This window comes from Pterocles gutturalis, unplaced genomic scaffold (assembly GCF_000699245.1).
Source record: "Pterocles gutturalis isolate BGI_N339 unplaced genomic scaffold, ASM69924v1 scaffold5879, whole genome shotgun sequence".
Lineage (NCBI taxonomy): Eukaryota > Metazoa > Chordata > Aves > Pterocliformes > Pteroclidae > Pterocles > Pterocles gutturalis.
The window spans coordinates 11,491-37,961 of record NW_010135522.1 but is presented as its reverse complement, the minus strand read 5'-3'; the positions used below and the strand labels follow the sequence as shown (position 1 = coordinate 37,961).

At 35.4% G+C, this 26,471-nt stretch overlaps 1 protein-coding gene across 1 annotated transcript in view; it reads left to right on the top strand.

Moving 5' to 3' along the window:
• LOC104467942 (docking protein 6) overlaps positions 1 to 26,471 on the top strand; it is a gene marked incomplete at its 5' end in the record, with an annotated part of 60,315 nt that overhangs the window by 28,290 nt on the left and 5,554 nt on the right. The window contains one exon of the mRNA XM_010081916.1: positions 21,929 to 22,048. Coding sequence (XP_010080218.1) covers positions 21,929 to 22,048 — 120 coding nt within the window. The remainder of the gene's footprint in view (positions 1 to 21,928; positions 22,049 to 26,471) is intronic.

Genomic DNA, 26,471 nt, shown 5'->3' with positions numbered 1-26,471 from the left:
GCTCTCTATAAAGTTGTAGATATGATGCCGTGAGCAATGGTGGCTATGCAGGACCAGCAAGAAAATGAAATTGGCAGTCGTGAATACTGATTAAAGCTTGAAGTTTATGGTGCTATTACAGAAGTTGCTAGCATGATGAGGATTGTGCCTGAATAATAGCAAGCTTTCAAGGAATGAAGTTTCTGGGCTGCACTAGGTCAGTGACAGACCACATGGGAGCATAATTTTTCCTTTAGTGATGCCAGCAAAATATTAAATGATACAAGTCTGTAGCTCTTTTAGGCTCAGTGGACCCTCCAGCACAGGTTTGTGTGACATTTATTTTGATTTCTAGATGACAGACTGTAAGGAAAAATTATGAACTTCTAAACCTATTGATAAAATCGAAATGAGAGGTTTGCCAATAATATGGATTCAGAGACAAGAGAGACAAAATAAATTAGGGCTGAAATGTGATTTCAATTATTTAAGTAGAGAATGAGATGTAATGTGAGAAAAAGAAGAGGGACAAAATCACAGAGAAATCTTAAAACTGCAACTGTGAATCAAATGTTGACAACCCCCAAGATAACCGATACGTGTCTGGCTTTTCTGCAATACAGTGCCTGACTCTATCTAGAAGTAAACTAATTGAAGGGGTTTATTTCTTTCCAGGCATGCATGAACTGCAGTCCTAGAGTCATTGCAGTAAAAAAAAAAAAACTTCATTATTTTTAAGAGGTTATACTTTGTCATTCACTTAAAACTTCCACTTGTCAAGTCCTGGGGAAAGTAGAATTGTGGTATTGCAAAAAGTCAGTCGATTTGAAACTTTTATTTGTTTTGATTCAATCCACCATTTTAATTTCTTGAATGTCTTGCTGCTGTGAGTTACCTTGATAAAAATCTTTTATACATCTATAGGATAAACAGTCTTTTCCTTCTATATACTTATGCTTTCAACTTTTTCTGGGTGCAGTCAAACTGTGATAGGTCTTGTTATAAGTCTGCAAAAAAAAGTTTTACATGTTGAAATTGAAAGACTGTTGATGTCAAGTGACAATGTGTTCAGCACGTGGGTTTTTTATAGTTCAGTACATATTTTTCCTTTTAAACCTGTTTTCACCACTTGTTGATGTTGCTTTCTTCTCTTTAAAAAATATTATGTTGCTGCTAGCATTTAAAAAGGCACTAATTCAGTTCATTTTTGTTTTTTCTTGGAATGTTGCCAAATTACTACTGATTATGAGCTGGGCTTTTTCTCCTTAATAATTTTCACAAGTAGAAATATTCTGTGCTTGAAGAGTTTGACCAGATGTCAGTGGAATATTAGATGTAATTTATAGCACTATGTCTTTTGACAGCTAAGAAGTCTGGAGGTTTTGGATTAAAGTTACAGTGAAACATTGAGGCTTCGAGGTGAAGCATCAGTGATCAGACCTGCTGTTATTACTAACAATGCAAATGGCTACATAAGCTTTAAAAATAACCAGATTAAAGTTCCCATTTTCACTGTTACTTTTGTGAGTTTGAAGTTCCAGGATCATGGAGGTGGTGGAAGTGAAGAACAGCTTCCCAAATACAGTTTTGGTACTGGAAAGAGGAATACAAAGTTCACATTTTTCATGCAGAAAACTAATCCTTTATAGGTGAAAATATTCTGAAAGATGGTATCTTTTTTCTGTTAAAGTGGCAGGTATTGTTATATGAAAATTTATGACCCTCTCTTGTCTACTCTCTCTTTGTGATTACTTTTTTTTGTGTACTGAAGGGGCCTTACTTTGTAAAGTGTGTGGTTAGATGCATGTTCTTATTTCCACATGTGCCACAATATTTTGAAATCCAAGAAAACAGTGAAAAGACAGGCATTGCATGAACTTAAATGTGTTGCTCTGGATTCTTACATTCTCCCTTTTTCATCATAATATTTGAAACACTATCCACTTTCAGAGCAAACACTCTAAGTCATGGTTATAAATGTTATATTCTAAGATTAATATTTAGGATGTATATTCTTTTGTTCTGGACAAATAGGTCCCTTTTCATTAACAATGACTTTTATTTCTTTTTTTTTTTTTAATGTTTGCCTAAAAATATGCATCTTTATTCTGACTTTAGCACTTATAAATTAGAAATATTTAGATTTTTGCTTTCATTTCTCGTAGTTTGTTGCCTTTCTGTTGATCCTCATTTTTGTGTGGTTTTCTGTCTGAGCTACATTATTACAATTTTCTGATACACATTGGCAATATGTATAACTAGCAAATGGAAGGAAGGCAGAAAATATTACCCCATCTTCAGGACATAGCTGTTGATGGAACAGGTACTACACTATTACTTTCCATCCTTTTCAGCCAATTTTAGATAATTAATTGTGTGTAAATTTAGTTCTAAAATTAATTAGCATTTAAAAGAAAAGATTTTGAGAAGCCAAACTCATATGCTTTTCTTAGTAGAATTGCCAACTGCTCAATTTGAAAACAGCAGACACACAAAATCGTCATCATCCCTTCCGCACTTCTGAGTCCCTGAGCTGAGAATGCTACTGCATGCTCAGTTAGTCGGGCAAATGGAGACCAGCAAGGGCAAAAGGTTAACTTCCAGCATAGCAGGAGCATGCGCAGGGACTGTGGTAAAATTAGTAGGAAAGCTGTAAGATTTCTAAATGTAGAAATTGAAAAAGGTAAACTTACTCTGGGGCTGTAATATGGGAAACCCTAAGTTTAAGGCTTTGAAGGTCAAAACGTTGGGAGGCTGAAATTTTTTCTTTCTTTTTCTAAGGTTTCTTTACATAATTGTGTATACCGCAGGTACGATAAGTATACAGTTGCCCTTGCTGTTCACATACTGTATACTTGTCTGGACACTCTTTACTAATGTTTAATATAGTGTATCTAGATAAGTAGAGAAGTTCAGTATTATTTTTTCTTCCTGGACAAATATGTTGAAGTGCAGACACTGTTTGTGCTTTTATTATCACAGTTTTACTCAAATTGATTGAAATTTATGTGAAGTATAAACTGTTCCCATAGGAACAAAAGTCAAAGAAGATAGCTAAGATAATAGTGAATCACACATTTTAGAGTATGTGTAGGACTCCTCGAGAGTAAAAGAGTAGGAAAAAAATCTTCCTGCCTGCAGAAGCTGAGCAACTTCAGAAGACGAACAGAAGACAAGCAGATTTCAGCTTCATCTGGTAGTTGGTGCAAGGTCAGCTGAATTTTGATTTTAGAGAGACTAGGAGAAATACATGAGTCTCAAAGCCTTTGCCCTAGAAGTTCAGCATAGAGTTACCTTTCCCAGTGAGCACAGAGTGAAGGTAGGGTAGTGATGGTGAAGTACAGGATGTCGGCATATGGAGGTATGGAATTGTTTGTTGGAATTTAGTAGAAAGTTTCATAGTTGCTCACTTATTGTTTTGATTTGTTTGTTGGTTTTTTTTTTCCATAAGCTGCTAAACATCTGATGAACCTTGCCATATCTGCAGCCCCCATGTTTTATACCAGAACAAAGTCTGTATTAGTGTGAGGGCACAAGACGGTAAAAAATTGAGTCTAAAACCATGGTCTAACATTTGGCTTACAAGAAAAAAAAAAAAACCAAACCTCTTAGCATCTGACTCTTTATCTTAAACTAAAATCTAAAATTATTAGTACTTTTTTGCATCTACATGCAAGATTTCTTCCTGATCTCATTTTGAGATTCTTAGTGGATATGATAAATGTACTGTGTCTTAAATAACTGCTAGTCCTATGAAACAAAGATATGGAAATACTGTTTTATCTTCTGCATAATTCATGGCATAAATTAATTTCAATTACATTTTGAATAGTTTTTAATGGTATTATAAGCATGAAAGTCCAAATCTACTTCTTATTATATAAACACATTTTATTAAGAAAGTAAGGCAAAAAGTCACGGCGTATTTTAACATCTTCATGCTATGTATCCTACAATGCCTTACACCTTGCTTTTAAAAATATTGACCTGTTCTACACTGCCAAAAGGCATTCACACACAATAATAAAAGTATTACTGAAAATCATCTGTGAATCTTGATGAGTTTTATGCATAAAATTGCCTCATATTTTGAGTTGTTATTAGCAATTTGCTTAAGAGGGAATGGACATGCAACTTTATTAACTGAATGGGAGATGAGTGAGACAAAGCCTCGAAAAGAATTCCAGATAGAGGACTTCTCTCCATATTAAAGATCTACTATAGATATATGTATGAATATGGAATCCACTTTCACTAATATATCCATATGTAAGGCTGTAGTATGGATTTGCAATTGCTATTACCAGTAAGAAATGTGAAATATAAAAAAAATATGCAAAATAGAGAAAAATTACTCTTTCTTCCTCTTCATTCATATATTCCTGATCTGGCTAGATGCTTGTATTCTGTGGCCATAGCTTGGCATTCATTAGAGAAATTACACCATTGGCTTTCCACACTACCTGAGAATAGATGAACTATGTTCTGAAACAGGAGTAAATCCATGCCTTCTTCCTCCCGAAATAAACCTGTTCATTCAAAGTGCTGCCTATTTTATATAATGCAGAAACAAAAACCTCTCCAGGATTGTTTTTAAATGCATTCTTACATGTGGGGATCCTGTTATGAAACAACATGTTGGGCTCAAGAAGGGAGAAGTTTGCAAGCAAATTCAGTGTTTAATATTAAAAGTATCTTTTAAACATCCATGTTAATAAATACTCTGGTGATCACAGAACAGATCATGGTAAGTATTTGTCCTTTTACACTGAGAAGTATTTGTCCTTTTTATTACTGAGAAAGTAATGTCTTTCTTGCTTTCCACAATATGAAAGGCTTTGAATTTTTTCAAAGACTTTATAATGTTATCGTTATAGTTAAGGTTGTTTTTACCGCATGCTGTTCGGATTCTTAAGACATATTATCCTGATTTTATTATGATGAAGGTAGAGCTGAGTTCTTAAGAACCACTGAATTTGTAATGATGGTCTGATTGGCATTTAGCCAATTGTACCAAATCAAATTTCATTATCAAAAAGTACAGAACAATATGGACTAAGACTTAGCATGAAGAGAAAAAAAAAAAAAAGTGAATAAAATAATCATTGTCTATTTATATTTATGATAGAACATAAAACTGGAAGTAATCTTGGAAGCCTCCCTGTCCTAAGGAGGTATAAGCTATACCTATTTATAGATGTATATGTATACTATAGTATATATGTATATAATTCCTGGTAGATTATGGCTTGTCTGTTTAGGCTTTTTTTGAACACAATTAATAAAACAAAAAATGTATCAGGAGTGCAAAGGCTGAAAAGAGAATGGTATAGCAGCATATAGTTGAAACTAGAACAAAAGGTTTTTTTCTGTCTTGGTTAATTGTCCTATGCTGTATTATGCATATAGTAGTCTTTAATTGAATAATATGTTGTAGGGGCCTCTGCTATGGTAGATACTTTGGAAGAGAAGTCAATGAGACTTAACATTTTAAGAAGTTTTTTGTAAACCAAGGAGAAATGGATTCAGTTTATTTCCTAGGCTTATACTTTCTAGCACCTGGCACTACAGAACATAATACTGTACATTTGTATGGTTTTAAATTTACTACTTCCTCTGTCCTAAAGACTGCAATTTAAAAATAGTTTTTTAAAATGTTACTGTAAGAAGGAAATTCAAACAGGATGTTTTCCTTGGAAATTCAGGCAGGTCTCCGGAGCCTGATTGTTGTAGTGTATCTATTCTCACCCAGGCTTTTAGGCTTCTGACCCACATCAACATGATGCAACTGCCCTTGATGCTGAAGTCATGGATTCTTCATCAGCCTGCTAGGCAGACAGGCAGAGAGATGGGTAGATTTCTGACAGGGCATTTAGGTCTTGATGAATCTGCATTTAGTCAGTAAAGTCCCAGTCAGCTCTAAGAATAACACACTTCAGAGCAAGTCATCACTGCCTTGAGATTTATCCCTTAAAAGCCTGCAGAAATGTTAGCACCGTGTTAAGCTGTGTCATCTGCAAAGGGTTATATTTTTCATTGCCTAGTGAGGAGGAGAGTCAATTTAGAATTTTTCTTTGGTTATGTCTTCATGCCTGGATACAACCAGTCTTGTCTGCAAGCCAGCCACTGCAACCCAGCTCTAGTCATGCAGCTTTAGGTTAGGAAGGCATCATGTCTCTGCAAAGTTCCCATGCTTCTCATCTGGTTCACAGTAGAGTCAAAATAGAAACATGATCACCTGCTTCTACCAGTAAACGTGAGGCTAGACTCGAGAAGAGGCAGGGCATGTTCAATAATAATATTTAGACTGTATTGTTAGATAAAAGAGATTTGCACTACCTCAATTTCCAATATTCATATCTAGGACACAGAGAACGTGTAGTGATGTTGTAGTGGGTTAACCTTGGCTGGTGGCCAGGTGTCCACCAAGCTGGTTTCTCTCCTCCTCAGCAGGACATGGGGAAAAGATAATGATGAAAAGTTCCTGTGTCAAGATAAGGACAGGGGGATCGCTCACCAGTTACTGAAACAGGAAAGGCAGACTTGGGAAGATTAATTTAATTTATTGCTAACTAATAATGGAGTAAGATAGTGAGGAATAAAAAACAAAACTGAAAACACCTTCCCCTCAGCCCCCTTCTTCCCAATCTCAACTTCACTCCTAGCTCTTCGACCTCTTCCCCCCCAACTGGTGCAGGGGACAGGAAACAGAAGTTGTGATCAGTTCATGACACTTCATCTCTGCCTCTCCTTCCTCCTCATGTTCTTCCCCTGCTCCAGCATGAGGACCCAGCTGTGGTATACAATCACAAACTTCTCTAACATTGATACTTCCCATCCTTCCCACAGGGTGCAGTCCTTCAGGAACAGACTGCTCCAGTGTGGTTCCCACATGGGGTCACAGGTCCTGACAGAAAAGCTGCTCCTCCTTGGGCTCCTCTCCAAGGGCCATGGCTCCTGCCGGGAGCCTGCTCCACTGTGGGCTTTCCCCAGCTGGAGCTTCCTTCAGGGCACGTCCACCTACTGAAGTGTGGGGTCCTCCACGGACTGGAGTGTGAATATCTTCTCCACCGTGGTCATCCACATGCCACAGGGGGAAAACCTGTGCCACCATGATTTTCTCCAAGGGTTGCAGGAGTGTCTCCAGTGCCTGAAGCACCTCCTCCTCCTCTTTCTCTACTGACCTCGATGTCTGCAGGACTGTTTCTCTCACACTTTTTCCCTCGGTCCTCCCTATCACACACTTCTGTGTAGTGTTTTTACTGTATCTTAAATGTGTTTTCATAGAAGTGCTACCAACATTGCTGATGGGCTCAGCTTTGGCCAGCTGCAGATCTGTCTTGGAGCTGGCTAGAACTGTCTCTGTTTAATGTGGTGGGCAGCTTCTGGTATCTTCTCACAGAAACCACCTGTGCAATACCCCTCACTACCAAAACCTTGCCACGTAAACCCAATACATATATGAAGAAATACTGAGGCATCAAGGAACTGTTAGCAAATAAGCAAGTTTAAGATAATCCTGTGTAACTGTTTATCACTTACTTTGTGTCTCTTCTTTCATTATTTTTTTTTAACTATTGGGACTAGTAGTATTAAGGCTCTTGGATTTTCAGCACATCTATTTGCTTTGATTATCACTCACTCAAACTCGGAGTCCTTTCAGTCTGCTCTTCTGGAAAGTACTGGGATGTTACTGACTCTGTAACTGGTGGTCTTCTAGATTGTTTCCCTGTTTCCATTATTTTTTCCCACGTAAAAAATTTCTGTAACAATATAGAAGATACAATTACTTAGCACATGCCTATTGTGTTTGGACATATTTCTACTTCTTCTCCCTTTGGGATTGGTGTAATACCCCGCCTGCTCTCCACAAGTTTGCTAACACTGGAGTGGAAGCCAGGTATCAGCTGAGATAAAAAGGATTCCGCTCATCTACATGGAATGTAGGTCAGATCTCCTGGGATTTGTGAATATGTCTCACTCTGTAAAATAATGGGACTTCTGCAGTTCCTGACCTCTCCTGAGAATAGCATACACTTAGTGACAGCTGAAAAATCATGACATTAATTTATAGATTGAATTTGGTTTATTGATAGATGATGTATGGTTGACTGAGCCTAGGGAGAGCTCAATGAATAGCATGAAACACCCAGTCTATTTTTCATTCTCTGTCACTATTCAGCTTGCATTACATTTGGCTACTTACAGTGTGTAAGGTATATGGGACTCTCAGCAACTTAACAGGTTCAAGCCTTTTGAAACACTTTTGTCACTGAATGAAGACAAGCTAAGAAGAATAACATGCAGAAATGAGCACAGAAATTTTTTTGTGCTACTAACATGTACTTAACTATGTATTCAGCATGGGATATTCTACTTCATGTACAGTCTAGGCGTGAACATTTTGGACAAATTTGTACACATTAAAAAAAATAAAAACCAACACAAAACCAAAAACAAAGACAAAGATATGTTTGGTGTTCAGCATCCATCTATCTTCATAACATTTAGAGAAGTTGCCAGAAATCCACTACCAATATGAATGTTGCTTTCGGCATTAACCCAGCCCAGTGGCCTGTTGAACAGTCAGAATGGCAACTGCAGTCAGGGTGATTGGTAAAGCTTATAAACTTGCATTTCACTGCTGGCTAGCAGTGAGAACTAAAGCAATTATTAAGACAAGCATGTGCATGTATATAGTGATAGGCAAAGACAAAGTTTGATGTGACTTCTGACGACGTGCTCTTGTGAGATTTTCTAGAGTTGTCCCAGCTTCCATACTTGCAGAGACAAGGTACTTAATGCATTGTCACAGCCCATTCAGGTTTTTTAATTTTTTTGGCAATATTTCATTTGAAAACATGTTGAACTATGACTTAACTTTAAGAACTTAAGTTTAAAAAAATTAGGTAGAAATAACTCAAAATTTCAATAATTCAAATTGTTCACTTTTCCTGTGTGTTTGAAAAGACTGCCACATCTATAATTTTTATGCTCTCCAAATAAAAGTAGAAAATGTGCTCCCTTCAGAAAAGTACAAGAAGCTTTCCAGTAAATAAATATGGCCTCATAGTCTCTGACAGCAGCACACAAAACAGCCTCTTACCTGGAGAAGTATACAGTCCTTTTGTGAATTTTACACAGTACCACATTTGTCTTTTAAAATATCAACTGCTTCCCAGTAGTTATGCATTGCTTTTAACAGTAGTCTAATCAAGACTATATTTTCTGAGAGTAGTCTAGCATTATTGAGTCTTGCCTCCATTTTTTGAGATTTAACTAGAGTAGTTCGTTAATCTCCAAAAACAGGGTTCCAGTTACAAACATGGCACAGTTTCTTTCATGTAATGGTCAAGATTCACAGATTTCAGGTAAATACACAAATGAGCCACGAACATACCAATTGTCAGAAATGTCAGATTCTAAATAGTGTATTCCCAGGCAACTGAGATTCACCTGTTTACAGTAATTGATGATCCTGGAATTAAGTTCCAAGCAACTCAGCATTAAATCTCTTAAAGAGAGGACTCAGCCTTTTCCCTGGTAAAGAAATAAGAATGTTTTCCTGAATGCATTTTACTGTGTGAGTAGTTCCTCTGTCAGTTTGGGATGTTCAGCTTTAAATTCTCTGGATATCTTATGCTAAATCTGTTCTTTTTTATTTATTTCAAATAAGGAACTTCAGTCTAAGGCCAAGAAGCAAATTGTGCTTCAGAGATCCAAAGAACCTTAATAAAAAATAAAAAGCTATATTGGTCTGAACAGTACTCCTCCTAATGTAGTTTTAAAGTAGTGAGGTTTTAAAAAGTGACCCGAACTATAGCACTCTTCTTCAATTCAGTATGACTTTAATTGCTTTTCAGTCTTTTCTACATAAAGATTGCACTGAAACAGGAAAGTGTGAACATATTTTCTGCAACTGCAGTTCAGGTACATTCATACAATGTTTTCATAATGTATGCAGAGAAATGAAGCTTTTAGCTCTAAAAAAGTTTTATTTTTTCCAATTTCTCTCCTAAAGCATGGCTACTTTTAAAGTTGGTTTTTTTTTTTAAGTAACTCCAGCTGCTTCCAACTGCTACTCAATCTGCCTTGCAAGTTAATCTGAGGTTAAAACTGAAGTTAATCAATCAAAGAAACAAGAGGGAAGCTGTTGAGTGCAAGTTGCATTTTAGTTTTTTAATAGTCACATAATTAAACCTGTTTTTCCACTTTAATTGGTTTTGAAACCTATAAAATACTGTATTAATGTGCAAATAAGATGTTAATATGGCAAATATATTAATTTTCTTTTCTGCTGAAACAGCTACCATTGGTATGAAAGTTTTATATTCTTATTTGGGAACTTTTTTGCATTTTTGCTTTAGATTCAGTTTTTATCAGTTGTAAATGTTCCAGAAAAGCAAAATAAACATCATATTAGGTTTAAATTTTGCAGGTGTTTGGTGGATCAAACTTGCAATGCTGTTTGATAGGTTTTGATGACCACCTAGTGTGACAGCTCACTATATATATATCCTTTCAAACAAGTTTTGGATTGCTTCATGTTAGATGGATTTATTTTTTTTTTCTTAATTCAGATTGACTGATCACCCATTTCAATTATTCTGCATGCCATGGTGAAGGCAGAATCAACAATTCTGTTCCCAGAACTAGTGTGGATAGTTCCAAACTGCATTCATGCTTTTCTTCTAACAATGTGTTCACATAGCATTCTAGCATGTGTTTCGGGTTTGAGCTTCATATTTAGTAATGTCTGTGTGACATGTACTAGTCTTCTGATGTCTTATGGAGATTTAAGCCTTACTTTGAAGTGAAGGCTGGATATTAATTAAAATTAAGAGGACTCTTGGTCTGCTTCTAAACAGTAGAAATCTAGATACATTTGCTTTCTGGAAAGCTGTACATTTTGATGATGTGGGAAATGTCTTTGTTTTTGCATGTTTGTATGGGTACCTGGATGTAATTTTGCAATTATTTTCTTGAAAACTGCAGCAGCATAAAGTTACTAGCAACTCTTATGAGACTATCACATTATTGGGTAGCATTAAGGAGTGATTAGCCTGCATGTTTATGCTCATGTAAGGTAAAGCCAAAAAACTAATCTCAAGTTCCTTGTTTGTTTTTTAAACAAAGCTCTTTTTAAGAAATTTGTGTAGTTCTAAAGTTAAAATACAGACATAATATTGTTATTTTTCTATTCAAGAAATCATAAAAAACAGTTTATTATTAAGCATCATTTGTTTCTAAACTAGACAATATTAAAAATAATCCCAAATTTAGGAGAAAAAAGTAAGCCTAGTGGCTAACAGAAAATTAAGCAAACCTAGAATTAGTGAAGTGGAAAAGGCAACCAAGTCTGTCAGAAGGTGATCATTTAATCATCTTCAAAATAAGAGCAATGTCTGTTTCAACAAATGGGAAGTACTTTGTAACATGTCCCCCAAAGATAGCTCTTTGGATTGCTGTTGGAAAACAGTCAACTCCATTTCAAGACGGTACATGCTCAGTGACAGTATGAATTTGCCTGTTTCTTTAGGAAGTTCTTCATTGGCCAACCCTCTCAGTAGCTTAGCATTTTGTTTCTATTTCAAGGAAGAAAAAAAAAAAAAAAAATCAGTCCTGTAACTGCAGTTTATATTCCACAAATAAAACATGAAGTCAATATTGCATCTGTTTTTTTCTTCCTAGATTGTGTTACGGATAATTTTGACTAGACCCAGAATTTAAATAATCAAATTAGAGTATTTGCTGTGGGCATATAAAATGAATATGGCTAATAAATGTAAAATGAAAGAACATTTGAATGTGCTAATGGACAAGCCTCTAGATAATTGAGCTAACCTGTCTAGGAAAGACAGGTCTGTGTTAGGTATGTTCCTATAAACATTAATCCAGTAAGAATGACAAAATGCCTTACTGTATAACTTCTGCTTTATATTCTAACCATGAACAATCTTACCATGGTAAACCTGTTTGTGCAAGGAGGTTAGCCTAAACTTTGCTATTGGTTACAATCACCTTGCTGAAAAAATTAGAAGTGAATTAAATAGGGTGTCTGACTTTTATCTCCTCTATTCTCTCTAGTGATGAGAAATGAATTAATGCAGGACACTCCAAAAGCCAATGTCATTTCAAAATGATTTTGCTCAGTGACAGCATGAATCTTTTCCAAGTGTACTACAATATCCATTGCATCTATGTGATTCAGGAAGCAGCACTCCCAGCATATGCCACTAGATATAGCAGCACTCCCCCATTAATAAATGCTGCCCTTGCTGCTGTTACTCGTCAGCGTTAGAGTACGAATCAGCATTATTCGGATATGTAACTTCTCTATATTATGTTTACCTAGCAAAATTTCCAGTGTATGCTGTGTATAACTAGTTTTCTTTCCATATTAAATTTCATACTGACACACTTTTTGCTAAGAAGTGTTTATTTTTTTTTATCTATAGAAATGTGACTTAGATGATTCTAAGAATCCTGTGTGTCATTAACTAGTCCTTCAAATGCAATGCCCTGCTCTGCATTTCTTGATATCTGGAGATTTTCTTGGATTCATATCCTATCAAAAATTGCCATTTTATTTAAAATGTAGACTTGAGTATAATAAAAATGAATCGTGTAAGACAATATTCTAAGTGACAAGGCTCAATATCTTAATTTCTAAGGGTTTATTTTTAAATTTATGGTCATATGGTACTAGAAAATGTGAGTAGGAAGAAGATGGAAGAGGACTTGTATGTTTCTGCATGTGATTATGTCAAACTGCTTTATAGACAGTTTGTATCTGCGTGCATGCTAAATTAAGATAACAGTTGTAGCCCATGAGTTACAAGGTTTTAAATCATTTTAATTTTGTAAGGTTGTCACATCTATAATTTTAGTCTCCTTTGTGAATCACATAAATGACAGCATGTAAAAAATTCTTATATATGCTGAAGAAGATCATTACTAATACTGAAGAATTAAATATAGTATTTAATGGATGTCTTGAAGAAGAACTACAAATTTATAACTCTAAGTAGTGTGTATGTAAAAACCTTCATTCAAATTTGATTTTTTTACTTATAAGCATTATACATGTATTTGTCAATATAAACCTTGGGCTTCATGAGGGATCAAATCAAGGAAGTAAAAGAAGATGCCAATTTTTCTGACATAAACTGAAAAGGTTTCTCTTTTTCTAGGTCAGTAAAGCACTGCTCCTCCAAAATTTCACTATTGTTTGTATAACAAGTTTATTTCATTCATGCTTTGATTTACTGTTTTACACTGCTGGATTTAGGAATGGAAACTGATTCATTAATTTTAAAAGTTATAAAGTTTCAATGCAGAGGCATATGTTAGGATTTATTATGAAAATGTAAAGAATAAATGTCTGCCTGCCCTTATCTGCCTCAGAAAAAAAGGAGAGAATTATTCATTTAGTTGCTTCTCATGATCTGGGTGCTATTGTGGTCTCATTGTAACACTGTGATCCAGGAAAAAAAAAGCTTTGATGTCAAATTCATTTCTTTACGACTAAGTAATTAAACCCTCACACATCAGAAAATAAAGAGGTTTAGGGGTTTTTTTTGCATCTTTTTAAGGCAGAAGAGCTTAGGAGTAATCACAGTTTCCAAACAAAAGGAGGAGTAACATTAAAGTCAGCCATTTCCTCATTTAAAAGCAGTAATGCAGAAAATAAGAAAAAACATATGGCAGCATATATATTACAGTTTTGCCCATTTTTTGGGTGTGCTTATGGTGCTATGTAACTCGTTTTAAATGATAATGATCAATTTTCTCATCCCTACTGTTAATAACTCATTTCTGTTTATAATTGGTTTTCCAAGTTGTTCTTCCAAGTTGTTCTCTCCATTAAAATATATCATCCAGGGAGAACCTGGATTTAAATTTAGTTTTGATTATGAGAGATCCCAAAGAGGACCTTTGCCTGGAGTCCGAGAAAGGAACACAGGAGGAGGCTGGTTTTTGATAGTGTATGAATCCAACTCTCCCATAAAGGAAGGGACATCTATTTGCTGTCCTCTAGTACTGTGTGTGCTTATAAATCATTTCACAAGTAAGCTGTGAAGTTGGCAGTTGATCATCAGTGTGCATAAATTACAGCTTCATCTTCGGATACTGTTTTTCACTGTAATCAACACCCATGATTTATCAACCTAAATCCTAACCTTTCTGTGTAGTTCTCACTTTATATGGTTCAAAATATTAAATATAAATGTCCTTTTTACTTCTATGATGAGCTGTTTACACTTAAATAAGGATGAAAGATTTGAAATAAATCAATCTTTCGTCAATGAGTTTCCAGTTATCATGTCCTCAAGCCATTATTCAGCAAAGTTCTTGAAGTTTTTAATTATTTAATCTTGATGTGTTCTGTAAGATTGCATTCATCAAGAGTTATTCTGATTTTCTTGGAGGAAAATGGCACATAATTGAAGTTGGATCTACTTGCTGTTTTCCTGGTTCAGCAAAGGACATACTTTTGCTATGCTGAATCTTAGAAGTGCTCCACTGAATTACCAAAAAAAAAAAACAAACCAAAAAATATACCAAAAACCCAAACAACAACAACAACAAAAAAAAACCAACCTGAAACCAAAAAAAACCCAAACTATTTACACTAAGGAAAGCTGGGATTCTGAGTTTCAGCTTTAAGCAGTCTACCTCTTCTCAGGCAGCCATGTGTCTTTTACTTAAGATCATATGGGTAGAGATATCAGTGAAAATCAGGAATCTAAAATGACATAACTTAGTTACAATTTTATTTTAGGAGACTAATATTTACAGAATTTGCGTGATTAGAAAGCATCTACTTTCACAGACATTCAAAGAATGTCTATTTTCATAAAACTTCTTTTAAAATTATATAAAATTTAGGTGCATCAAATGTAGAGACCCATTTAAAACTGAGAATAAAAGATGCAAGAAAAGTGTCAAGTGAGAGACAGAAACGTGAAGAATTCATAATTAAAAAAAATCCCATTGGGTTTAAATTCTGTAGATATGAAATTTAAGAAAGACATTTCTCATTATATTTCCTTAGGTACCAACTCTAGGCTATGCAACTTTTAAGGGTTGGGTTTGTTCTTTTTGCAGTAGTACTGCATTACAATCCACCAATAATAAAGCAAAAGAGAGAGTAATCTGTAGCTAATACTTAGTTCTGTCTGAGAGTAAAATTTTATGCAACTGAAAATCATGTAGAACACATACTGTGGTGTTATGATCTTACAGATTAATTCAGTCAGAATTTGTCTGCAATTGCTTTGGATCAGTTTCTTTGCACTTCCAATGAGATAAAATCCTGTTAACTCTAATGGTAGCAAGGACTCAGATCTTTACAGCACTAGTTTTAGGGTTTGGCGGAAAATGCTGTATTTCTTGGGCAATGGAAGCACAGAAAGAAAAAAATACTCTTTCAGGGGGGTTGTTTTTATTTTGAAAGTGGCGTGCAGGAAAGGTTTCCTAGAGTCTTTGCAAAATCAGAAGAGGGCAACACAAACACTGTCCTCCATGCTCAGCCAAAATGGGACAATGTTTAATAAATCCAAGTACTCATAGCTGGAATTCTTGCTTTAGTCAGACATGTTTAGCCAAAGTGGAGTCAAAGGGAATAAAGGGAGCTTCCAAAGACCTAGTCTCCTGGTCATTGTGTGTTCCTACTGGTTTAACGTTGTTCAAAAGGCTGGAGTGAAAGTCGTGTGGTCAAAGGCATAAGAGCAATGAAGCATATAGTGACAATGGTGTGTATTTCTTCTCCCATGTATTGAAACTAGTCCTTATCACTTTTAGAATTATTTGCCTTATATAACAGTGTTTCTGATCTTCAAGTGGCAAGATTTGTTGATAGTTCAAAGATAAGACTGAATATTAAACACATTAAAAAAAAAGGTGAAATGAACCTTAGAATTTGTACTAGCTTATTTGGATATGGATCCTCTTACCAGACAGTAAACACTTGACAATGGGAGAGAGGCAAAATTCAGATTTATACAGAAGGTATTAAAAGTCCCATGCATTTAAGCAAAGGTCCTAGAACTTTTCCAAGATGAATAAAATTATTGTAGGTGTACATTATATCTGAAATACTATGAAGTTTTAAGGCAGGCAAATTCTATTCTGACTGGCAATCATGGGATAGCTGCGTAAGTTGATGTGATAGCATCCTCTGTGTATTATGTTACTGGTGACAGAGCCTCTTTGAACACTTGAGTGATGGTGTTTATGTCATTCCCACTACAGACAAGCTGCCTGAGATTATTTTACTTTCATGCCATTGTCATTTAATGTTAGTAACTGTTGAAATAGGTATGGATTGACAGTCCTGGGGAACTGTGTAATTCCCAAACCAGATTCTTGTAACTGGCCCATTAGTTTTGTACAAAATGTAAACATTTATTCTGTGTTAAGGCAAGTTTTTGTAATTATTTGCACGTGAAAGTTTGAATTGGGAGTGAAACTTTGCTAGGAATGTTTCTGAGTAATAACGCTCTGTCAGCTCATTGTTGATCTGTTGGATATACTAATGCTTGATGAACATTAATGGTATAATGAGAGTCACTAGTCCCCAGCGTAAAGTAGCATAGACGATCTGTAAGAATACCTACAAGTCTACCCTCAAGGACTAATTTATATACAAAATAGCATTTTCTTCTCAGAATGGCATGTTCATTTCTGCAGGATTAATCACTGACTAAAGTGATATTCACTTTTTTAATAGCAGAAATTATCCATTTACCTAAATATATGTGTATATATATATCTGTCATATAGCCACATTAGCACTAGTATTGAGCAAAAGAAATCACTTTCTTATAGATTAACTATTTTTCTTTGTTTTCCCATACATTCTTCATTTTTTCAACAAGTAAGTTCTGTTTCTTTCTACATTCTCAAGCAACAGTCCAGATGGGAAACTTTGTTTCCTACTGCTTTAATTTGGTTAGGGATTGCTAGTCAGCATTGTGGGGCATTTCCTTTAGAGTTTGGGTGGAGAGTGCTTTCACTGCAATTTTACACTGGAAAGGAGGAGCAATGTAGGTAAGAGTAGATATTATGTGCATCTGAAGTCTGTTTTAGGGAAATAATTTAATGGACAGTAACATCAATACAATTAATCTTTTTAAATACTGTTGTTGCCTTCAAAAGCCCTCACTTAGCATTGTACATGTTTATATTATAGACAGGATAGTAGATGGCCCAGTAGGTTAGTGCTGGTTATTCAAGTGATGTTTTTGATCAGACTTGCAGAAATGAAGGGGGAATTGTCAGGAAAATATCAGTTTTCATATACCTCAATAACTACAGGCATACACAGCTTGCTGTTCACAAACACAGGTACATGCATAAATTAAAATTATCAGAACCCTGTTTGTGATCTCCAGATAACTGTGGATTATTTTTGACAGAAATATCAGTTTTAATTTTATTATAGCCAATAAATGTCTTTTGGTAATTATCGTAATTAAGTGTGCTATCCTCGTGCCAACACAAGTTTAAAATAGCAAATGATGGCAAAATAAAACTTTATTTTTGTATTATACTTAGACTTTATCTACCCTCAGTTAAAAAAGTGCATTAGCAAAGTACACAACAGTTAAAGTTACAAAATATATGTTCATTTTCTGTAGTTATTAATTTAGATTAATTGTTGCATTATCCAATATTTCCTTAAGCAAAAGAATTTATAATGCTCAAATTGTACAGAGAAAAGTGGGAATGTCATTAAACCGATATGGATAAGTTTTAATAGCTGGAAATAGTTAAAAATTAATGGTCTTGTGATATTAAAAGAAAGAAGTAGTACATTTTAGGTTTGTATAGTTTGACATTAGGGAAAGCTGGAGAAGTGAGGTTTTTGAATTTGCACAAGGACAATGTTTATTATCCACCTTGAGTATTACTTACATGTTATTTCCGACTTAAATCCTTGGTCACATCACTTTAAGTGGGCTGCATGAGAAGAGACAAACTTCCTCCATCTTTGTTTTTAAACTTTAAGAGTTGCATATAGATTGAGTCATTTTTTTACAAATGCAATAATTTGCTGCTGCTAGTGGTGGAAGGGATCTCCTGGAAAGGAGGGCACTGCCTCGACGAGCAGGAGATGGTATTATTCAAGGAGACAAAAGCTGAACTGAGCAGGAGTGGTCACCTCTTTGGGGCTTTGTCTCAGGCTAGTGGTATTTGGCTATGCTGGCAACTTCTTGTGGTGAGTGATGGCGGGCTCCTGTAGGATTGTGCAATGGGAACACAGGAGGTAAATGTGAAAAAATGTGAAGTTATCCGGATTCAGAAAATATTTGGTTTAGTTCACACACAAAATGCTTCCCAAGTTAGGATTCTGAAAACAATCCTGCCTCTAGCCTTAGATATCTAGAGGATCTCTGAGGACACTGAAGTGAAATATAGCTGTATATGTGTATCTCTGCCCCACCACCTCCTCTCTGTACAATATGTCATGGATCATAAACTGTTTTAAACCATAAGTAGCAGAAGCGCTCTTTCACTATTGCAAATTTATATTTCTAACACAAGTTGCCAATATTATTTCCTCATCATTATAATATCAACAAACCCATTTATCATCCTGCGGTATCACCTGCTTGCGATACACAATTTCAGAGGTTGGAGTAAGTACAGCACCAGTATAATCACCTGGGAACTGAAGTAGAAATGACATATAACGTCAGGCATAACCTAGAAGCTCACTTAAACTGCAGGAAAATATTGCCAATAGCAAGGTGTGTGTTTTCAAATGAAAAGTTTACAGATTCATAATATTTCTTATGCAATAAACAGTGCCTAATTAAGGTCTCCCATCTCTTTGCATTTTATCTCACCTCACGATATTTGTACAGCAGCATTTTATAATTGAATAAAAGTAAACACAAAAATGCAAGTATTTGGATTTTATTTATAGCTCTGAAAGCATGCTTTACAATTTATCATTCAGTCCAAGAATTTCATTATCTTAAAAGGAAACTAAATTTTTAAATGACAAGTACCAGTTACAACTAAAATCTTAGCATTTACCACCAATAAATCTAATCTACATGAATAAAAGAGAAGAATTTTGCTGACAGTTTTTTATGACTCGGTTCCACTGTAATATTTCATCTTTTTCAATATATGCATACAGTCAAAATAAAGAATTAACAGTGGTATCTCTGTTTTGTGATGTGGTAGCTGTCATTCTTAAAGATTGCTACGGTGACTGATGCATTTATGTACTATAAATTATAATAAATAATTTTTAAAAAAATAATATTTGATTTGTTGTCCAGAAACACAAATTATTCTGTAGAACTTCTACAAAAGAATGGTGAACTGCTTTAAGATGTACATGATGAAAGGAGAAATATGGCTTTGGCTTTGAAAGGTAATTCACCTTCTTCTAAAGAAGATTTCACATTTCTGTCAAGAAAAAGGTTGAAGGCAATCCCTTGCAAGTAAGCAATAACTATCAGGATGCATTAGGTAAAACCAACTCACACAGTACCCTCATACCATTGACCTTCCAAACACATTTGTAGATAGTGTCAGTGCTTCTGACAGCAGACACAAATCCTCACAGTTCTGTGGGAAGATATTTCAGTTCCACATTGAAACTATATTTTCTGTCGTATTAAGTTGATGGTTTTTGTGAGATACAAATTTTGAGTTATACAGCAATACAATGCATGTTATAGCCTACACTTTGCAAAATATAGCCATGGACTTAAAATGCTCACAGTAAGATAAGTTTCTTCTGTGTGGCAGTTGGAGAATGGGTTAATCATCAATGTCTGGCAGTGAAGAAGAAGCCGCTTAAAGTAAACCACCACAGCCAAACACTCAGAGAGGCAGTTTCTGGATCCAAACTTTAAAGATCTAGATGTTCCTGTAATAGAGAGAGGCAAGTCGACTGAGAAGACAAAAACAAAGACACTCACAAGAAACAGCTTCCTAGAACAATGCCTTTATTTGTGTGCTTGTTTGCTTCCCAAAAAAATCTGCTGGAAATGTGGTGTCAAAATACATATAAATAGAACTTGTTGCTTTTACGTAACAGTCCTGTTTTGAATATATATTGATGTTAAGCTGGATTTATGGAAATGCCAATATGTTTTCCTTTCTCCTTAGATGTTTGCAAAATTAGAAAGATTAGTTTAGTGTTTGTTTACCGTCATGTCATTCTACATGTCCAGAATGTACCCTTTCAGTCTGGATGCAGGCATAATGAAAGAAAGTCATAAAATGCAGATTTCGTAAAATATGTAAAATGTTATATCCTGACTACACTCCAGGAAAAGTTCCAGGCTTTATATAGAGCTATGTATTCTGTCAGCATATGTATTGTTCTGTGATACAATTTAGGCAGAAGATAAATTTTGACAGGGAAGGAAAGGAAACATGGCAGCACTGGACTAAATTTGCACTCTCACGTTCCTTCTACCAGCCTTTCTGCACATATTCTCCCAAGTTTATCTGTAGCTGGACACAGATATTGGGTGACTCTCAAAAATCCCAAAACAGGCTCTATCATTTGAGCTGTCTGCCTGGGAACTCAGTCAGCTGATAGCCAGAATAACTCAGAAACAATCTATTCCTTGATTATTCAGGGCCCTTAAAAAAAGAGGGTATCGAAAGGTTCTTGGAGACCTAGAATTGCGTGTCTTTCTCCCTTTCTTGTCCAGCAAATGGTTCTGTCACTTGAGATCTATACCTAACCAAGTGAGAATTTGAGGACTGTACCAATGGAAAGATTTTTCTTGGATATAACTTTTCACTAATTACAGTGAGTCATCATCATTAAATGCTTCAGGGCTTGCATGCAGTATTTTTCAATCTCTCCAAATTTCAACACTACACGGGAGAGATTTTCGCAAAAGTATTTTCCAGATGTCCCCAAAAATAGGAATGAAAAACTGTGGCAGTTTAAAAGAGAAGTTTCTAGATGACAGTAGTCACCCACTCCTAAAGATGATCGGATATAGACTGACTGTGACAATGGGTGCTCAACACGTGTCTGATGCCAAGTCTGCTCTCCAGAAAGTTTCCCTAAGGTGAAATGTGCCTCTATAATAAAAGACAGTCAGCCTAGTTGCATGATTTTCATTAGTTGTGGTTTCACACTCTATGGATGTCAACTTGAAATGTTGTTTGTTTGATCAATGCCAGAGATTTCATGAGGTTAAGTTTCGTAAGTGGATAGGATGAGGTTGAGTGTAGAGGGGGGGCTGTTGTGGTGTCCCTGTGGGGTTATGATTGGGGAGTTTATATCTTGGTAGAATGGCAGGTAGGGAACTCTCAGATGTATGTCAATGGAATGCAATGGAGGACTCAGAGAGGACTAGAAGGTTTTGAATTTCATACAAATGTTCTGACTAATACCCAGATTTCTCTGAGATTAAAAGAGGATGAACAGAACTGAATAAATTAATTATTCAGACTAACTTGACAGGCATAGTCATACAGTACAGCAGAGAAGGAAGTTTTGCATTTGAATATGTTTTTATTACTATTTTTCCTTTGCTTCTAGGAATATACTCTAGAACCTTTAGAAACAAAAAGTGCTTTAATAGTTCAGATTCACTAAAGAGCAGTAAAGAATATTTCAGATACTATATGTAATGTTTTTCTAAATTGCATTTTTCTTTGAAGAAAGCATACTAGATATATACTGCCTTGAATACTCAGTACTGCTTTCTCTTTTCTCTTAAATCCACCTCCTATCCTCAAATTTGAAAATGCAGGATGCAGTCCTAATACTGTAAACCCTTTCAGAAGTTCATAAATCATGTCAAAGAAATTTGTGTGCAACTTTATGCTAATAACTTGTGTTTCAACACAAGGTTTATTGTCATAAACCTGGTCAGTAAGAAGGTGTTGATTTAACTTCACAGTTCTTTGACTAATATGTTAACACTTTGTTGTTGTTTTTTTTTCCCAGAACTAGAGGCAGAGGAATGGTGCAAACATCTTTGCATGGAATGTCTAGGAACCAGGCTCAATGATATAAGTCTCGGCGAACCAGATTTGCTTGCTGCTGGAGTCCAGAGAGAACAAAATGGTAAGTAACTTGTAAATGTTCCTAGATCAGTTCTTAGGTGATGTCCCATGTTATCTTTGCTTGTGTTTGTTGTGAGGATTTTTCTATTAGCTAGAAGAATGTCATCAATAACTAAACATTTGGATATGTTTCTGAGGCTTAATCCTATCTTTCCTATGAATAAAGGTGATTAAATTCCATGCCAAATACCACACGTAGAGTGACTTCATGTCTTCATTGTATTCAGATTTTCCTTTCATGGGAAATAATGGCTATGACCTTTCTGGTTCTGAAAGCAATGGCCTCTGTGCAGAGGAATAAAACAGCAGCTGTTGTTCCACAGCCTTTAAAAAACAGTGAACAGATCAACACCATTTTGGACTGCAAAACACATATTTACTTTAAACTCATACCTGTCTTGAATAATGAAGTCAAGGTCATCTAAATGTTGCCCAATCCCTGGAGGTGTTCAAGGCCAGGTTGGATGAGGCTTTGAGCAACCTGGTTGAGTGGAGGGTGTCCCTGGGCATGGCAGGGGAGTTGGAACTCGATGATCTTTAACCTTCCAACCGAAACCGTTCTATGATTCTATGATTCTATGAAATATGGGTGAAAAGGGCAATGACAGATGCTAGCAAACACTAAGTCTGAGCTTGTAAGTCTTCATCTAAAGGCTACTTGGAACAGAACTTTAGATTAGATGCACACACAGGGAGGATGCTAGTGGATGGAATATGTGATAACAAAACAAAAACTGTGATTACCCTGCCATTTAATTCCTATTAATGAATATAAGGGCAACAGAAAATGTGCTTATTTATTCCTCCCTAAATTACAGCACTCTATGATTATTACTGCCTTGATGCTTTTATAAAATCCAATAGCTTTTAACAAAGTAGTAAAACAGACTGCCTCAATGGTTATAAAGTATCAAGCCAACTATCATTTTAAACAAAATTGCATAATTAAATTAGAGAATGAATAGCACTATATTGATTGGATTGTATTGTATTCATTTCATAGGAGAGTCCAGATATCTCTGAACCTAATAACATGAAGCATACAGAAATCTTTAACAAATGTTGTTCAAAAATTAACATTGTTCAAGTGCAATTTAAAAGAAGTTCAAATGTTTGTGATGCTGTGAGACACGGGATTTAATTTGTAGTCTCAAACTACTTAAGAAATGTAAAAGGGAGAACGACTAATGTTGTAGAGAAGTGATAATGATCACACAGCACTCAAAGCTTCCTATCTATACCTATGCTCATAGGCTATAGGTTTAAAACTCGTATGCATGCTATTGAAAAGAGAACTATGTGAGCAGATGGAGTATCTTCACCAATGAGAAGGGAATTCAATCTTGTCAAAAGCCTGTGATATGAGCAGAAAAATAGATTGTAATTCCTCAAGCTCTGTCTGCAGTGAATTCACATACTGTCCAGCAGCTTTCAGACATAGATGGCAAATACTAGATTTCATCTTGTTCTTGAAAGAGATGCGGTTATACACACATGACCTCCAGAAGACATAGATTAGTTCTATTGTGTGAACTAGTCTTGTTTCAATTTCTTTAGTCTAGACGTTAATTGCAGTGCTACCAACCCAAATATATGAACATAATTAGCATCTTTATTGTTCTAAGTAAATAAATGAAAAGAAACAAAGAGGCAAAGCATGTCTTTTTTGTACAAATCACACAAAGAATGCATGGAGGGTATCATTAGCCATATTCTTTTAAACCAAGTGGCTTAATACGTGCACTCCAATATTTGACAATCATGCTCTGCTAAATCATTAGTTACAGTATCTCAGACAAGTAATTCTGATACCTATTCACTTTCTTCCCTTGACCCCTTGATGCACAACTCTGAATTTTAATAACCATGTTTGAAATTCAAATTTGTCTCTTTAGTTGTCTTGTTCAGAAGCAAAGCAAATTCTGGTTTGAGAGGTCTTTTAATCGACATGGGAGGAGAGAGTACAGACATTCTTACTATTGGTATGAAATCTAGCATTTTGTTCATTTAGCTGTGCTGTAAGAACCTGCAGTTGCACTCCAAACTTCTTTAGCAGATACCTTCAGTAAAATCATTTGAGTGGAACCATGACTTCAGTTTACACTAGTTATTCTGCAAACTCGGCGGTGTCATTCCCCACATGACTGTTTTATGGATAAGGTGGTTAATTGGAGGATGGAATAATTTGGTGAGGTATGCTAAATATTCAAAATTTAAATTTATTTTCAATCCAAAATTAATTAAAAATTACTTTGTGTATGAAATGTCTAAAAACTTCCTCATTGTGAAAATGACGGCTGGGTCACTCTCAGGGTCATTTTATTATTTTTGTGTTAAATAAAAACTGTATACTTGTATAGTACCTTTGAATGTCGTAATTTCAAAATATATTGCAAGTATGTCAACTTCATAGAATTCCTCTTGAGTTAGTCAAGGTATTAATATTTAGTTGACACAATTCCTCTTGAGTTAGTTGATGTATTTGCTTGAAACAGAGATGAGAGAATGCAGTTTGTAAAGCCTGCAATAGAATCATGAAGCCTCAGTATCTAGCTTCATGCAGGTTCTGTTGCCTGAGCCATACGAAGGCTATCTTTCAGGTCACTGAACGAAAGATGTGTTTTAGTATCTGAGCAAGATCACAGATTGCATTGTCATAAAGACTACAGTGTCAGTGGTTTTGCAGTTTTAGATATAATATTATTTTTTACATCTTAAGTACTAAAAGCAATTGAATAATGGTGTTACATTCTTGGTACCTCTATGATATGTCAGGGTGTTAATACCAGTAGTCCCAAAAGAACAGGTGTATTAACCATTAATCCCATCTCATTCCCCTGTCTTTTTTCAAATGGTTAGTTTGCCATAAAGATTTTCTGCAATGTTTAAAATTTGATAATACTTCCTTGATCATAAAAGAACTAGCTTAATAATTTTTTTTTCGTGAGCTGCTTTATGTTTTCCTAGCAATTATGTTTTTAATATGCTATGTTCGTCATCTGTCCAACTACTTGCCCATTACATTCCTTAGAGGACCTTTGCATATTATATGTCGTGTACTTATAAGGGTGTTGTTCATTGAAGGGATCAAGTAAGTTGGCTATCTCTTGAAAAAACAGGAAGTCTTCTGTTGGGTGTGTTTCTGTTTTAGTCCCTGCATATGACCCCTGTAGCCAGTACCTTCGGTTTCCAACATTTGTAATAATTTTCTTGATTGTTATTAGATATGCCCTGGGACCATAAAAACTCATTGCTACGGGCTACTTATATTTTCTATACCCAAGGACTCACATTTCAGAAAATACTTGGCAAGGAAAATACATGTGTTTTCTATGATTTGTCTAACATCTCTTTTTGTTACATCTGAGCCTGTTTATCCTCCCACTCTCGCTCTTGTGGTTCTCCTGAGGTGAACTTTCGATTTCAGAAGGGAAGATACCTGATTCTCTGTGACATGAATGCAACGATGTGGTTTGAAAAACAATTTGCTCCGAAGGCTGGCAAAATTACTGTTTGGTGTGCAAATGTCATGGCTAAAAGGCCATACATTCATAAGGCATTTCTGTCATATAAGGATAAAAATTTATGGTAGCTCAGCGATCTGAAAGAGCCATTCTTTTACAGTTGTGAGTTGTTCAGTAAGTGCTGGTGAGATCTATTTTACTGTAGTTGCACTGTTGCTTGACCCTCCAGCACCAAGCAATTCTTCAGTGGTGATAGCTAGAAGAGCCAAACTATAGATTCGCAGTGCTTATAGCAGAGACTTCTAACTATTGTGTCTTGTACAAAGAACAGAGAAGACATCTGAGCAACCCTTGTGCAAGCACATCAGTAACAGAAAGCTTCTCCCTGGATTTCATCTCTGTTATTACTTACAAGAAGTATTACTGCAAGTCTTACTGTGTACATTCCACTGCGGAAAATGACCCTTGGGTGGTTTTCTTTATACATTTAAGGCTCGCAACTAATGGCTGCTTAGTTTACCATGATATGCAGATTCCAATAAAAGTGAGATTTGAAATGAAGCTTCTGGTACTCTCCAGACATTTTACCTTCTCTCTTTTGCAAATCTCGGTGATTTGTTTGTTCCTCAGCCCTACAGCAGCAAACCTGTTTCTGTTTAAATTTCTTTTCACATCAAACACAGTCTCTTACTGTTTATGAATGTCCATTTAGATTATTTGATAAAGAATTAAAGTATAGTATTAAATCAAAAGCAGTAAAGGCTACATGATCCTATTCAGATAATGAAGTTAGTATAATGGGAGGGGAGCTATATGTACTATGATAAGACAAATAATATTACACAGTTATAACCCAGGAAAGAAAATCTGGACTCAATTGATCTGATAACAATGTTTACAAGTAGCTTTCTAAGCAATATCCTGTGATACTTATACACACATTTCATATTTCTTGGGTTT